The sequence below is a fragment of the Ictidomys tridecemlineatus genome, chromosome 3 (assembly GCF_052094955.1).
Source record: "Ictidomys tridecemlineatus isolate mIctTri1 chromosome 3, mIctTri1.hap1, whole genome shotgun sequence".
Classification (NCBI taxonomy): Eukaryota; Metazoa; Chordata; class Mammalia; order Rodentia; family Sciuridae; genus Ictidomys; species Ictidomys tridecemlineatus.
In genome coordinates, this window is record NC_135479.1 from 36,994,645 (window position 1) to 37,011,637 (window position 16,993).

Below are 16,993 nucleotides of genomic sequence, written 5' to 3' on the forward strand. Positions count from 1 at the left end.
AATACCCATCCTCAAGTATTTTGTTATAACAAAGATTCATGGGCTACTACAAAGGAATTCTTTATATAAAAATGAAAAATTGGCAAGATATCATCTAATACTACCCAAGTAAAGTAAAACTGACCTGTAGGTTATTCAGAGGTTCCATCTTCATGACTGGGCCCAAGGTATTTAGAGGCAAGGAGACATCAATGCTCTGGTTTGGCATCAGTGGTGTATGGATGGCGAGAGGAGTGCTTGGGATGACACCAAAGCTTGAAGAGAGGATGAAGAAATCATAGAAATTAATCAAGATTTAGCCAGATCTTTCGGTTTCAATGGCTTTCTACTTCATTTGAAAAAAAACAAAAACAAAAAAACAAAAACATTTTTAATACAATTAAATGGAAGGAATAGAAGGAAACAAGTTGCTCAATTCCAACTTGCTATAACATTGATGATGTCATACCTCTGATTTCCATTAAATGCATTTGAGGAAAATGAAAACATTCCTAAGTACCAAACTATTTTGCTAATGCTCTTATTCTCAAAGTTTATTCCATTTGTCATGCCACTAGAGAGTTTTGATAAGCATTTCTTTTTATAAATCTTTCCTGAGGGCTAGGGTTGTGACTCACTGATAGAGTACTTGCCTAGCAAGTGTAAGGCATTGGGTTTCTCAGCACCACATATCAACAAATAAATAAAAGTCCATCAATAATTAATAAAAATATATTTTTTAAATAAATCTTTCCTTAGATAATTTTGGAAAGAAGATTTAAGAATCCCCATTCTGGGAGCTGTGGCTCTGGCTCAGTGGTAGAGCACTCACCTAGCATGTGCAAGGCGCTGGTTCAATCCTTAGCACTACATAAAAATAAATAAGGGGCTGGAGCTCTGGCTCAGTGGTAGAGCGCTTGCCTAGCATTCGCACGAGGCACTGGGTTCGTTCTTCAGCAGCACATAAAATAAATAAAATAAGTATTTAAAAAAATAACTTAAAAAATAAAAGTATTGTAACCAACTACAATTTAAAAATATTTAAAAAAAATTCCCATTCTGTTAACAATTCCTGGTGAGGATGTGGGAAAAACCTAGTACAACCACTTTGGAAAGCAGTATGGAGATTCCTCAGAGGACCAGAAATGGAACCACCCTATGACCCAGCTACTCACTCCTTGGTATGTGTTTAAGAGAGCTCAAATCAGCATTCTAGAGTGATATATCAATATCAATAAACATTTATGGCAGCAAAATTCACAACAGACAAGTTATGCAACCAGCCTAGGTATCTGTCAACAGACAAATGGATAAAAATAGGTGGCTTTAGGGCTATTGATATAGTTCAGTGGTAGAGGATGTATCTATAAAGTTCAATCCCCAGTACCCCAAACCAAATAAATAAATGAACGAATAAGCAAACAAACAAACAAACAAATAAGAATTTGTGCTTTAAATAGCTTTAGAAAGGAAGTCAGGGCTATGGTATTTATAAAATAACTAAAGGGATGATTAGAGATAATTAACTATCTATTTCAATTGTCAGAATGGGTAGAGAAATATTTGTTGGGCTGGGATTGTGTTTCAGTGATAGAGTGCTTGCCTAGCATGTGTGAGGCACTGGGTTTGATTCTCATAAACAAAATAAAGATACTGTGTCATCTATAACTAATAAAAAAATTATATAAAAGGACTGTTTGCAGTCCTAGGAATTGAACCCAGGGCCTAAATTATTACTGGGACAGAACACATGGCAGGGGCATGGTTCCAAATCTTCCAATTGCTCTTCTAAGTAAAGAATAAAAGGCAAAAGACAAGTAGAGAGGAATGCAGGTTATGCACATTTCCTTTATTACAAAGAATTTTTCTGAAGAATGAAGCAAAAGAGATAGATCCAGATATCCAACATGGCGGCGGGCCTGGAGAGATCAAGTCTCTGACCTCTTCAGCTGCGCGGGCATAGGTAGTCATAAACTGTCTAAATGCTGTTTGCTCAGGATCACTAGGCAATGCAGAGCTGACGAGAATTTGGGCGAATAGTCCGGGCCTCTCAGAACACACACCGAACCGGGATCGGCTACATTCAAGCTCTCTCGTTCGCCTGCTACTCGCAGCCAAACTGCTATGACTCAGCACTAACCATCCCGCCGAAACAACTGGTCGGCCCTTCTGATCCTACGGAAGTAAATGCCAACCGAGCCTGCATAGGCAGTGGCCACAGGATTGAAACGGGGCTTGGGAGAGACAGAGAGGACCCACCCGTTGCACTGGTCACCCGGCAAAGGGAACGAACTGTCAGTATTTGCATGGGATACGACCATGGCAGAGAACTGACGTCACCAAAACACGGTGGAGGAGATAAATTCATTGAAACCAGCGGCAGCAGGTGTGTATTCCCCTAGCCTTCCCTCTCCACACAGCGGGGAAACCTTAAGGGCCCCTCCCCCCTCCCCCATGAGCTCAATAGCCAGACCAAGCAAATCAGGAGTGGCGTGGGACTTGCGGAGCAGAACTCCTGGCTACCGCTCCCACCAGTGCTGACAACTGAGGTCCCTTGCACCAGCTACCGGGAGTGTGGCTACCGGAGGGCAAGCCAATTCGCTGGGAGTTCTTAGCCCCAAGCTCTACAAACTTAGGGTCCGAGGGTATGGCAAACAGGGAGAGTGTGCCCAGGCATTCATGAAAACAGAGCTCCCAGGAGCATTAGACCTGGCGTGTAGCCAGTATTGTGGTGAGTGTCACCAGTGAGTGGGGCCTGGCTTGAGGAAAAGAGGGGAAGTGTCTAGACACAAGAGAAGGCCCTAGGCACCCAGGATTGGACACCTGCCCAGTCTGGGAGGAAGAGCTGCTGCACAGTGATTGATTCCCGCCTATTGAGAGGAGAAGCTTGGCGCAGTAGGTACAGTGCCACCTACTGGAAGAGAAGATAATCAAACTCTAAGACTGCATTTATTAATTTTTTTTCTTTTCTTTAATTTGGGTTTTTTGTCATTTTTATTTTTTTGTTGTTGTTGCTTTGTAAATTTTTTTTAATTTCTTAAATTTTTTTAAATTTTTTATTATTTAATTTTAATTTTTTTATTATTATTTGTCTTTTCATTTCTTTTCAATTCTCTTAGTCCCCCTTCCTTGAATTCTATCTGCTTACTCTCATTCTCTTTAGTGTCTTCTCCCCTTCCCTTCTAATACCTTTTCTCCCAAGCATCAAATAAATTTATAGGAGTAAACAGTAACACAGCAGTCAAACAGAACAAGAAGTAACATGAGCAGCATGAAAAAGCAAGGAAGAAAAGGAGTACAAACAATGCAGGACAGCCTAAATATTCAGGAGGACCTAGAGCCATCAGAAAAATGGTCATATAAGGAACTCAAGGAATACCTTAGAGAGATGGAATGGAACCTTAAAGAGGATACGAGACAGCAAATTCAAACAGTGAAAGAATACATTGAAAATGAATTACATAAACAGATAAAAGAAGAAGTTAAGAATCTTTATCAGGAGATAGAGATTATAAAAAAATCAAATAATAATTCTAGAAATGAAAGAAGCTATAAACAAAATTAAAAACTCAAATGAGAGTATCACTAACAGAGTGGAGCAAGTAGAAGCCAGAATGTCAGATAATGAAGACAAAATATATCATCTTGAAAAGAGTCTAGCCAACTCAGAAAGGCTGGTTAAAAATCACGAGAAAAACATCCAAGAGATATGGGATAACATAAAAAAACCAAACTTAAGAGTCATCGGGATAGAGGAAGGCACAGAGATTCAAACCAAGGGAATGAGTAACCTGCTGAATGAAATAATTACAGAAAACTTGCCAGAAATAAAAAAGGAAACAAATATACAAATTATAGATGCATACAGGACACCGAGCACACAAAATCACTGCCGAAGTCTGGCTTGGCACAAATCAGGAGCCACTTGTCAAAAAGAAACTAACTTTATTTTTAGAACTACAAACGCCAAACAAAACCGAGACAGAATCCAATAAAAAGGGAACCACACAAAATCATTATAACAGCCTTTCTATCCTCCTGACATATGCATCCGTCCTTTCTCCCTATCTGTTCCTCAAACGCAAATAGTTTTTCCTCAGATGTGAGTGGTTTGTCTTCCCTCTTACTCATCTCCAGGGACAGGAAAGTTAAAACAAAAACGAAGCAAAACAAAAGAGGAGACTTAGAATGGCTCCCCATCCTCTCGCCCTGCCCTCAGGGGCGAGCAGTTTACTTACCCTCAGTTGCTCCCCGTGCGAGCCACCAAATGCCGAAGTCTGGCTTGGCACAAATCAGGAGCCACTTGTCAAAAAGAAACTAACTTTATTTTTAGAACTACAAACGCCAAACAAAACAGCTCCAGGGAAAAACCCTCAGAGCCCAACTGCCACCACCGGCTTCCACAAGCCTCTCTCCCCCACACCAGCCTCTCAACCTCCCACAATCCTCCTCCTCTTGAGGCCGATTGGCTGGGTTGCGTGGGCAGAGCCAAAGAAGTCACCCAATGAGCAGCTCCGTGGAGGAGCCAATCAGCTAGATGTTGCTGGGGCAGCTGTGAGCCAATCATCAGCTGGCAGTCTGAAGGGCAGGGAAACAGCCCAATGAACATCACCGCAGAGGAGCCAATCAGCTAGATGTTGCTGGGGCAGTCTGAAGCTTGCTGGCAGCTGGAAGTTTGCTGGGGCCCCTTTGGCTGTGGCTCTCAACAAATCACAGTAGACCAACGCCAAGACACATTGTTATGAAGATATCCAATATATAAAACAAAGAGAAAATATTAAAAGCTACAAGAGAAAGGAGGCAGATTACATTCAGGGGTAATCCAATAAGGCTAACAATGGATTTTTCATCACAGACGCTGACAGCAAGAAGATCCTGGAACAACGTATTTCAAACACTGAAAGACAATGGATGCCAACCAAGAATTCTGTATCCAGCAAAATTAAGCTTCAGGTACGACAACGAAATAAAAATCTTTCATGATAAACAAAAGCTAAAAGAATTTGCAGCCAGAAAACCAGCATTGCAAAGTGTCTTGAGCAAAACACTACATGACGAAGAAATGAAAAACAATAACCAAAACCATCAGTGGGAAGTGCCTCGGTGAAGACAGAGGACGAGAGGAAAGCTAATCATGGAGAAACAAACTAAATTAGAAAAAAAAAAAGATAAATAATCAAACATGGCTGGAAGTACAAACCATATATCAATAGTAACTCTAAACGTTAATGGCTTAAACTCTCCAATAAAGCGACATAGGCTGGTTACATGGATTAAAAAAACAAATCCAACAATATGCTGCCTCCAGGAGACACATCTGATTGGAAAAGACATACACAGGCTGAAGGTGAAAGGTTGGGAAAAAATACACCACGCACACGGTCCTTGTAAGCAAGCAGGGATGGCCATCCTCATATCGAATAAAATCAACTTCAAGACTAAGTTAATCAAAAGGGATAAGGAAGGACATTATATACTGTTAAAAGGAACCATTCACCAACAAGACATAACAATTATCAATATTTATGCACCAAATAATGGTGCTGCGACATTCATAAAACAAATTATCCTCAAGTTCAAGAATCAAATAGACCACAACACAATAATTATGGGTGACTTCAACACACTGCTCTCACCATTGAACAGATCCTCCAAACAAAAGTTGAATAAAGAAACTATAGAACTCAATATCACAATCGATAACCTAGACTTAACTGACATATATAGAATATATCAACCATCATCAAATGGATATACTTTTTTCTCAGCAGCACATGGATCCTTCTCAAAAATAGATCATATATTACGTCATAGGGCAACCCTCAGTAAATATAAAGGGGTGGAGATAATACCATGCATTTTATCTGATCATAAAGGAATGAAACTGGAAATCAATGATAAAAGAAAGGAAAAATCCTACATCACATGGAAAATGAACAATATGTTACTGAATGATCAATGGGTTACAGAAGACATAAAGGAGGAAATCAAAAAATTCTTAGAGATAAATGAAAATACAGACACAACATATTGGAATCTATGGGACACAATGAAAGCAGTTTTAAGAGGGAAATTCATCACCTGGAGTTCATTCCTCAAAAAAAGGTAAAACCAACAAACAAATGAGCTCACACTTCATCTCAAAGCCCTAGAAAAGGAAGAGCAAAACAACAGCAAATGTAGCAGAAGGCAAGAAATAATTAAAAATCAGAGCGGAAATCAACGAAATTGAAACAAAAGAAACTATTGAAAAAATTAACAAAACTAAAAGTTGGTTCTTGGAAAAAATGAATAAGATTGTCAGACCCTTAGCCATGCTAACAAAGAGAAGAAGAGAGAGAACTCAAATTACTAACATACGGGATGAAAAAGGCAATATCACAACAGATGCTACAGAAATACAGAAGACAATTAGAAATTATTTTGAAAACCTATATTCCAATAAAATAGAAGATAGTGAAGACATCGATAAATTTCTTAAGTCATATGATTTGCCCAGACTGAGTCAGGAGGATACACACAATTTGAACAGACCAATATCAATGGATGAAATAGAAGAAGCAACCAAAGAATACCAACCAAGAAAAGCCAAGGACCGGATGGGTATACAGTGGAGTGTTACAAAACCTTTAAAGAAGAATTAATACCAATACTTTTCAAGTTATTTCAGGAAATAAAAAAAGAGGGAGCTCTTCCAAATTCATTCTATGAGGCCAACATCACCCTGATTCCGAAACCAGATAAAGACACCTCAAAGAAAGAAAACTACAGACCATATCTCTGATGAACCTAGATGCAAAATTCCTCAATAAAATTCTGGCAAATCAGATACAAAGGCACATCAAAAAAATTGTGCATCATGATCAAGTGGGATTAATCCCTGGGATGCAAGGATGGTTCAATATACGGAAATCAATAATTGTTTTTCACCACATCAATAGACTCATCAAAGATAAGAACCATATGATCATCTCGATAGATGCAGAAAAAGCATTCGACAAAGTACAGCATCCCTTTATGTTCAAAACATTAGAAAAACTAGGGATAACAGGAACTTATCTCAACATTGTAAAAGCTATATATGCTGAGCCTCAGGCTAGCATCATTCTAAATGGAGAAAAATTGAAGGCATTCCCTCTAAAATCTGGAACAAAACAGGGATGCCTTCTCTCACCACTTCTGTTCAACATAGTTCTCGAAACACTGTCCAGAGCAATTAGACAGATGAAAGAAATTAAAGGCATAAAAATAGGAAAAGAAGAACTTAAATTATCACTATTTGCAAAAGTATATGATTCTATACCTAGAAGACCCAAAAGAGTCTACAAAAAAACTACTAGAACTAATAAATGAATTCAGCAAAGTGGCAGGATATAAAATCAACACGCATAAATCAAAGGCATTTCTGTATATCAGCAACAAATCTTCTGAAACGGAAATGAGGAAAAACATTCCATTCACAATATCCTCAAAGAAAATAAGATACTTGAGAATCAACCTAACAAAAGAGGTGAAAGATTTATACAGTGAAAACTACAGAATGCTAAAGAGAGAGACAGAAGATGATCTTAGAAGATGGAAAAATGTACCCTGTTCATGGATAGGCAGAACTAACATCATCAAAATGGCGATATTACCCAAAGTTCTCTATAGGTTTAATGCAATGCCAATCAAAATCCCAACGGCATTTCTTGTAGAAATAGAGAAAGCAATCATGAAATTCATATGGAAAAATAAAAGACCCAGAATAGCAAAAGCAATTCTAAGCAGGAAGTGTGAATCAGGCGGTATATCGATGCCAGACTTCAAACTATATTACAAAGCAATAGTAACAAAAACAGCATGGTACTGGTACCAAAACAGGCGGGTGGACCAATGGTACAGAATAGAGGACACAGAGACTAATCCACAAAGTTACAACTATCTTATATTTGATAAAGGCGCTAAAAGCATGCAATGGAAGAAGGATAGCATCTTCAACAAATGGTGTTGGGAAAACTGGAAATCCATATGCAACAAAATGAAACTGAATCCCCTCCTCTCGCCATGCACAAAAGTTAACTCAAAATGGATCAAGGAGCTTGATATCAAATCAGAGACTCTGCGTCTGATAGAAGAAAAAGTTGGCTCCGATCTACATATTGTGGGGTCGGGCTCCAAATTCCTTAATAGGATACCTATAGCTCAAGAGTTAATAACAAGAATCAACAAATGGGACCTACTTAAACTAAAAAGTTTTTTCTCAGCAAGAGAAACAATAAGAGGTAAATAGGGAGCCTACATCCTGGGAACAAGTCTTTACTCCTCACACTTCAGATAGAGCCCTAATATCCAGAGTATACAAAGAACTCAAAAAATTAGACAATAAGATAACAAATAACCCAATAAACAAATGGGCCAAGGACCTAAACAGACACTTCGCAGAGGAGGACATACAATCAATCAACAAGTACATGAAAAAATGCTCACCATCTCTAGCAGTCAGAGAAATGCAAAGCAAAACCACCCTAAGATACCATCTCACTCCAGTAAGATTGGCAGCCATTATGAAGTCAATCAACAACAAGTGCTGGTGAGGATGTGGGGAAAAGGGTACTCTTGTACATTGCTGGTGGGACTGCAAATTGGGGAGGCCAATTTGGAAAGTATTCCTGGGAAAGCTGGGAATGGAACCACCATTTGACCCAGCCATTGCCCTTCTCGGACTATTCCCTGAAGACCTTAAAAGAGGGTACTACAGGGATACTGCTACATCGATGTTCATAGCAGCACAATTCACAATAGCTAGACTGTGGGACCAACCCAGATGCCCTTCAATAGATGAATAGATAAAAATAATGTGGCATTTATATACCATGGAGTATTACGCAGCACTAAAAAAATGACAAAATCATGGAATTTGCAGGGAAATGGATGGCACTAGAGCAGATTATGCTTAGTGAAGCTAGCCAATCCCTAAAAAACAAATACCAAATGTCTTGGGAGGAAGAGCCGGAAGAAAAGATTAACATTAAACAGAGACATGAGATGGGAGGGAAAGGGAGAGAAATGGGAAACTGTGGAAATGAAGGGAGAACCTCATTGCTATACAAAATTACATATAAGAGGTTGTGAGGGGAATGGGAAAATAATGAGAGTAATAAATTACAGTAGATAGGGTAGAGAGAGAAGATGGGAGGGGAGGGGAGGGGGGATAGTAGAGGATAGGAAAGGTAGCAGAATACAACAGTTACTAATAGGGCATCATGTAAAATTGTGGATGTGTAAATGACGTGATTCTGCAATCTGTATTTGGGGTAAAAATTTGGAGTTCATAACCCACTTGAATCTAATGTATGAAATATGATATGTCAAGAGCTTTGTAATGTTGTGAACAACCAATAAAAGAACAAAAAAAACAAAAAAAACCCAAAGGATTTCCCTAACAGCCCTGGCCTTTAGCAGGGTCAACCACTCAAAAATTACTGGAAAAATAACTGGTCTTAACAGAAGGAAACACTATGTTCTAGGTACTAAAATAATCTTTCTTTCTTTCTCTCTTTTTTTTTTTTTTTTTTGCAGGGGTAGGGGGATACCAGGGATTGAACTCAGGGGCACTGGACCTCTGAGCCATATCCCCAGCCCTACTTTGAATTTTATTTAGAGATAGGGAGAATTGTTTAGAGCTTCACCTTTGCTGAGATTGGCTTTGAATTTGAGGTCCTTCTGCCTCAGCCTCCCAAGCCACTGAGATTACAGGCATGTGCCACACCAATCCTAGCCTAAAATGATTTCTGATGTGCCACATTCTCAAATCCAAGACACCAAGTATTTCTATATGATTAGAAATAAATCAATCACTGATGCAAATTATGATTAACAAATTTATTAAATCTGCTTTGAGGGTCCAATTACTACTTTGTTACAAGCAGAGTTGTATATCTTGTATTTACAAATGAATGAACCCACTGTTGAAACCTAGCAGCCAGTTTCCTGAACTGCAAAATTTAATAAAACAAGTGATGTTTGAGAAGTACAAGACCAACATTTTACTTCTCTGTGTTCTTTTTATTATTAAGGCCAAGAACTCACTGCTAAGAGCTATACACAATTATGTGTTTAACATGCAGACCGTCTTCCATATTTCTTACACTTCTGTGTACACTAGTTTTTTCTTACCAAAGCATAAACTTTAGACATCAGGTTTCTTTGGTTCACAACTAAAGCACCAGTATCTAGAAATGTCTGGCATATATATGCTTAACAATTATTTGTTGAACAAACAAATAGATTCCAATTAAGTTTGTTTTAATTATTTTATTTAAAAATTCTAGTATTAGACTTCTTTAAAAAAAACAATAAATAAGTTCCGATTTTTTCATTCCATATGGATAAGTCTGTTTAAAGGATTTCATTGTTTAAAACACATTTAAATACACAATGTATTGAATCACATGCCTATAATCCCAGCATCGCAGGAGGCTGAGGCAGGAGGATCATGAATTCAAAGCCAGCCTCAGCAACTTAGCAAGGCCCTAAGCAACTCAGTGAGACCCTGTCTCTAAATAAAAGATAAAAAGGTCTGGGGATGTGGCTCAGTGGTTAACTGCCTCTGAGTTCAATCCCTAGTACCAAAAAAACCAAAACCAAATCCCCAAACAAAAAACACATGGATGAGTACACCCCTACCCCATCCCCGTGCCTCAAATTATCCAGGGCCTCCAGAGTTGAAGCTGAAAAAGGAAGATCCTGATCCCAGGGTCACTCTAAATTGAGTATCTGCCCACCTGTGTGTTTTTTACCCATGGTTAAATAAAACATTCTCTTATTACACACAAAGTACTCTGTTACATTGACATCAAGCCAGGGACTCTTTATTTCTTACCTATTCTTGTTAAACTGGATTGCAAAGTCTGTCATATGTTGCAGAGCTTTGTTGGTGAAGTTCATTTCCATATAGATGTGCCCTTGGCGGTGAGTAAATGTTCCTGAAATCTCTAAACCTTTAGCCTTTACTGCTGGTAGCCAGACCTGAAACAGTATGAAGCCCAAGACAACAAGATATGATTTATCTTGATGTTATTTCCTTTTTTAACAAATAAAGATGAAGCCAAGATTTCATTTCCTCAGGCAATTATGGTGATTTTTATGCCATAAACATCAAGTCAAGAAGGGTCTGGACAAAGTAGTATTTTCTGAAATTTGTGACTATTCTCAATTATTTAAGAACAAACACGCAAAAAAAACCCAAAATAAAAAGAAAACAATCATCTACTGGTGACCCAGGCCCTTTCTCTATCCTCTGGTTAACTTGGTAATTTTACTGTTTTTGAGTATTACTACCAAAATACATAATACAAGTGAAAGAAAAATTCTGACAGTATAATTTTTTAAGAAGTTCATCATTATCAGTAATCTCCTTAGGGAAAAAGACCATGTCTTACCTATATTTTAACTCTTGCTATTGTTTCTGATAAATAGTAAATACTCAAGATTTGCTTAAGTAATCTGAATGCCTTTTCTCATACATATAATTGATTCATTACCCACCCCTTGGTCCCACTGTGACATTACTGGCTTATACCTAAAAATTTTTTTTAGGTTGTCAATGGACCTTTATTTTATTTATTTATATACGGTGCTGAGAATCGAAGCCAGTGCCTCACACATGCTACGCAAGTGCTCTGCCACTAAGCCACAACCCCAGCCCAAAAAACATTTTTTAAAAATTAGAAATTCATGAGCTGTTCTGATCAGCTAAGACAAAAAACCAGAGTTTGTGGGTGGTGAATAATCATGATAATATACAGAAAAAGAAGAAAGGAGGGGAAGAAGAAAAAGATAAACATTTGTAAGTTTTTTTATATCTACTTATCAGAGGGTCAAAATTGGAAAAACCGAATAATACCCAATGAAGAAGGATATAAGAAACTTGGCACTCTTATATTTTGTTGATGAGAAAGAAATGTGACACTACCTCTTTGGTATGCAAGATAGTAATATCTGTTTGAAAAATGTTTAAATGATCAAGCAAATTGCAAGATAACCCTATAGATACACTTACAATACTAAGTTTTGCCAAAACATTATGGCTGTTTTGTCATAAGTTTGGTTATTCTCTGCAATGGCTATATGCACAGCATTATGTCTCCTGGAATAGACAACTGGTCTACATCTTGATAGCAAGGATCCTCCCCTAAGAGTTAGATGAGCAGGCAGAGAAATCAGGAAGCAAGCAGATAGGCTGGTCTTCAGAAAATCAAGATATAATAAAATCAAGACTGATTTAGTACTTTTCCAAGGAGCTTAAATAAGCTTTGTTTACAGGGTGTTTCCCTGCCTTATATTTAAATTTCACCATGAATGACATTATGCAAGGTTGAGACTGGAAGAGTCCCAGGTTTGAGACACAAACCTCAATCAGAATTCTAAAGAGGTCCACTAAAATACATGAAAATCAAATCTGAGCACTCTAGAATCCATATGTAATACCAATAAGGAAGGGAGAATAAAAGGAACAAGGAATGAAAAATGGTACTTCTCTCTGCTGTATCTTTTTCCTGCTTATGTACTATATTATCAGATTTTCACTAGATTCACTTTACTGTTGACAAACTAGACAACATTTCTAAACATGAGAACAAAATCCAAATACTTAATATTTCCAATTTTAAATCTAATTATAAAAATGTTTAACAAGGATTCTAACAATGCTTCCTAGTGTTAATTTTGAAGTTGTCTTATATTTCTCTTTCAAGTTCCTCAGTACAAGAGCCAAATCTTGGATGTGTTAATAGTAGAAGTAACACAAATGTTAGAAGTGATTTGGGTTTGTCCATTAAGAGGGAAAAAACATATTGCTATGCTAACTCTTTACTTACAGCCTTAGGAGCCACATATCCACCAGGTGCCATTCCTATCCCTGTGGAAAGTTCAAATAGGTCATTTAGACCACTGCTGACCACTGCAGGAGTAGGTGAAGGAGCAAAGGTGGCAGGCACTGATGACGGGATGAAGGACTGTCCCACCTGCAGGGGAGAGAAAAGGGAGAGAGAAGATCAGGAAGAACAGATTAACAGTCCTTAAAATGCTATTAGTTTTAGCAGTATTGATATATCAATAAGAAAACACCATAATTAATGATATTCTTAGCTGCCAGATTAGTATATTGTCTTTTTAGTCATCAAAGTTATTTTTTCATTACTAATAAGATACACACACTCTTCAGAAGCCTTATCAAGCAAGAGCATTCAGCAGGATACAGGAACATAGTGATCCAAGATTCTGTTTCCAATTTTAGCTTCCATGATTCTGTGCAAAAGGCCTATAGATACCCTAATAAAGGGGGAGTTGATTTCTATAGAAAGAGGGAGAAGCATCCAACTTAAACAGCAGTTTCATTTCCACTTGGGTTCAGCCAAATATTATGTCCCCATTTAGGCATAAATATCTAATAGGAAGCTCTCCTGGGGGAGATGGTATTCACACTCCCATTAATGAGGAGTCTCACTGAGTCCAGGTGACTTTCTAAAGTTCTTTCTAGATGACACCAGGGAATAAGAGCATTCTTCATCAAGATGGGAGGTTCCATTTCCTTCAGCTCTTTAATGTCAGAAACACAAAGATCTCTATAGGCACCAGAGCAATCCCTGAAGATGTCCCTAGATCATATGTGGCACATGACTCCAAAGATTCCAAATAACCCTATACTACTATCTACTCCTCATATTACTATAAAGGTTTTGGTGTGCAGTGCTAGACAGCAGCAGTGGCTGGTCTAATAATGTGTGCAAAGGAAAGGCATCAATCAGGGAGCAGTGCTTCCCATGGTGAAAAAAACGGATGGCACTTACTGCCGGACTTCCTCCAATGCCCCCGCCAAGGTCACTGCCAAGCTGAAAGAGAGAAAGGAGAGAGAGGAGAGAGAGGTAGAGTTCATTTAGCTAAGTACTAGATGCCCATATAGAATCTGAAAATTGCTCTACCGAGTTGTTGGAAATACATGCCATTCAACTTGTCTGTCAAAGCCTAAGAAAATTCTACATTGTAAAGAAATATGACCTAGGGAAACCCAAGTGGTAGTAGTGGTGGGGTGTGGCAGTTTTGAGAAAACTTGGAAAGAAAATGGAGCTGGGACATCTCAGGGATGTTTCAGATCCAGTCTTTCCACCAGGATACACAGGCACAAACCCAAACAAGATTTAAAGAGTTTGCATATTCCAAGAAGTTCTATTTCCAAGCAGCAATGTTTAAAATGTTTAATTCTTTAAAAAGAAATTTAAAGGGGGGGGGAGGAAAAGTAAAGAAAGACCAAAATAAGCTTTGATCTACAAAACCTGCTTCCTCAATGAGCTGGTGGGAACCAAATCAGCATTGACTGCAATTTCAAGCTTCAAAAATTATAGGTGGAACAAAAGTGATGTTTCGAACGTTTGTAAGAAAGAAAACAGCTGGGATGGAAAGACATCCTGCCTGAAGAGAAGTGGATAGGCATGCAATGCTTCAAAGCCCTCTCAAAGTCAATACAACTAAGGGGGAAATGCTGTGATTTATTTGGAGTAGGTCTTTTAAAAGAATGATAAGCATGAGGGAATTAGACTAATTGAATTAGCTGGCTGACAGAAAAACAATTTCTACATTGTTATAGCTTTGCCCATTTTGAATTCACTCTGAAGGCAAGCTCTTATGACAAAAATATTAAAGAAGAATGAAGCTGAAAATAGCTGGCATGCAAGAAATTTAGCGCACACACATATACAATTAATGGCACTGTTTTCAAAGCATAATCTTTTTTTTTTTTTGCTACAGTTCCATATTTGCTTCTTCCCTAGTTCTCACTATGTACCTACAATAGTAAGCAAATGCTTTGTCTACTCTAAAAACAGACTACAAGTCTAAAAACTTTCTTTTATTTTCTTTCATCAGTTGTAGAAATTTAGAGATCATTGTGCTGTGATTGTTAAAAAACAAAACTGTAATGCATCTTCAGGATTTGGGAAAGAGGATTTATTTACCTTGTCTATAAACTTATAATAATATATAAAATGGTGTTGCCAAAACCTAAAAATCAATCTACACTCAAAACCTTTGAGGTCTATCACAAAATTTTGTTTCCAGGCTCAGAAAATAAACTTAGAAGTCACTTAATAACAAGCATGCTCTGTAACAAACTACAGAGCACTCCAAACCAGAGTCAACATTTCCAGAAGCTGGTTCCTGAAGATTACTAAACGGTGAGACATGGGATGAAAATCACATAGTTAAATAAAGAGGTCATCCCAGCCAAGAATTTGAATAACTGGAAAAGCGTGAAAGCAAATAGAAAAGACATTACACATCTGCTTTTCCCCTGGTTCTAGAAAAGCACACATCTGCAGCATGACATCTGAAAATCATGAAATTCCTTTTATTCAAACAGACTTATATAACATTTACTGCATGCAAGGCATGCAAAGATGCAAAGTAAGGCAATAAGAGGGCTGTACAGATAAACAGAACTAGGCTCTTCAAACTGGCAGGAGAAATAAAACATGAATGTGAAATCATACAGAATACTAAAGTAAAAAGAGGGAAGTTCTGAAGAGAAGAACCTCCTTCTGGTTGAAGAATAATGAAGAAAAGATTCAAAGAAGTGGTAGTGTGTGTTTATCATGAGAGGGATTACAAAATGCAAAAACAGAGAAGGGGTATTTCTCAAACAGGATGAACAAAGGCTGAAAAAGGAGGAATAGAACCATGATTAGGAAAAATGAACAGACTTAATACTGGAGCATAGATTTTTTTTTTTTTAAAGTTGCACAAAGTATGTCTGCAAAGGCAGTCTAATTTGTGGACATCTTTAAGTTTTAATTTCCCCTTTATAGAAATCTAGAGGTTTCTTAGACTATGATTCAAACTTTCAAATACTAATAACTATTTCTATTATGTACAAATAAGTATGATTTTCAAACTTACATACACAATGGAATCAATCATCTGTGTGTCTTTGTTGGGAGGGGAGTGTTGATGCCTTGAAAATGCTATTAGCCAGGAGCAAAGGTGCACTCCTGTAGTTCCTGCTGGCAGTAGGATCACTTGAGCCCAGGAATTTGATAATAGCCTTGGCAACATAATGAGACCCCATTTCAAAAAAAAAAAAATTAAAAATTAAAAAATGTTATTGCCTGAGTCTTATTCCCAGAGACAGTGCTTTAATCATTCTAAAGGGTAGTGTGGGTATCTCAATTCTGAAAAGCTCTCCTAGTTGATTCTCATGTATAGCTGAAGTTAAAAACATTATTAATTATTAATTGGGGTACACATGGTTCATCTGTTCAGAAATTACTTTAGAGCTTACTTCTGAATAAAAAGGAGGTCAGAATTTGGGCAAAAAGAAAGAAAAACCTTTCTTTCTAAGGAAGGTGAGGAAAGGCTAAACACAAAAACCATGGAAAGGGCTCTACAAAACATCTCATTTGTACTGATACTTTGAGGTGGTTTTATGACCTATTAGGCTTACTCTTTATCCCGTCAACCACTTCCTCCTCTGGCCAGGCTTAGAACCTAAGCTTAGAGAGAATTTTTTATGGACCTGGTTGGCACTCAGTGGTAAAGAGAAAAAAATCCAAAACAAAACAAATGGAAAGGAAACAGTAGTAAATATGCTAAATACAATAAAAGGTATTGAGAAAAAGTATTCATTGGATTTTTTTTCAATGTTTTAGTTGTAGTCGGACACAATATCTTTATTTACTTTTTAATGTGGTGCTGAGGATCGAACCCAGGGCCTCACATGTGCTAAGCAAGCACTCTACCACTGAGCCACAACCCCAGCCCTTTCATTGTATATTTTAGAACAAAAGAAATGAAGACCCATTTATAGCCATTTTTATTTAGAATTTATTCCTTGAATATCATGTGAACATTGTCTTAGATGGAAAAGACACAAATATAGTCTCTCCTGTGGTCAATTTTATTCAAAACAACGGAAGAAATTGAAAAACAACCTTGAGACACCTTTGTTTATGATAAGTATATCAGAGACAACTAGCTAGAT

At 37.6% G+C, this 16,993-nt stretch overlaps 1 protein-coding gene across 7 annotated transcripts in view; it reads right to left on the minus strand.

Moving 5' to 3' along the window:
• The window catches only part of Ap2b1 (adaptor related protein complex 2 subunit beta 1), a 128,852-nt gene that overhangs the window by 29,463 nt on the left and 82,396 nt on the right, over positions 1 to 16,993 (minus strand). For 6 of the 7 annotated variants that reach the window (XM_078042430.1, XM_013357042.4, XM_013357040.4 and 3 more), the window contains 4 exons: positions 13,812 to 13,853; positions 12,840 to 12,986; positions 10,844 to 10,989; positions 125 to 254 (listed from right to left, as the gene is read on the minus strand). In XM_078042430.1, coding sequence (XP_077898556.1) covers positions 125 to 254; positions 10,844 to 10,989; positions 12,840 to 12,986; positions 13,812 to 13,853 — 465 coding nt within the window. The remainder of the gene's footprint in view (positions 1 to 124; positions 255 to 10,843; positions 10,990 to 12,839; positions 12,987 to 13,811; positions 13,854 to 16,993) is intronic. The other variant, XM_013357043.4, reaches the window with a different exon arrangement.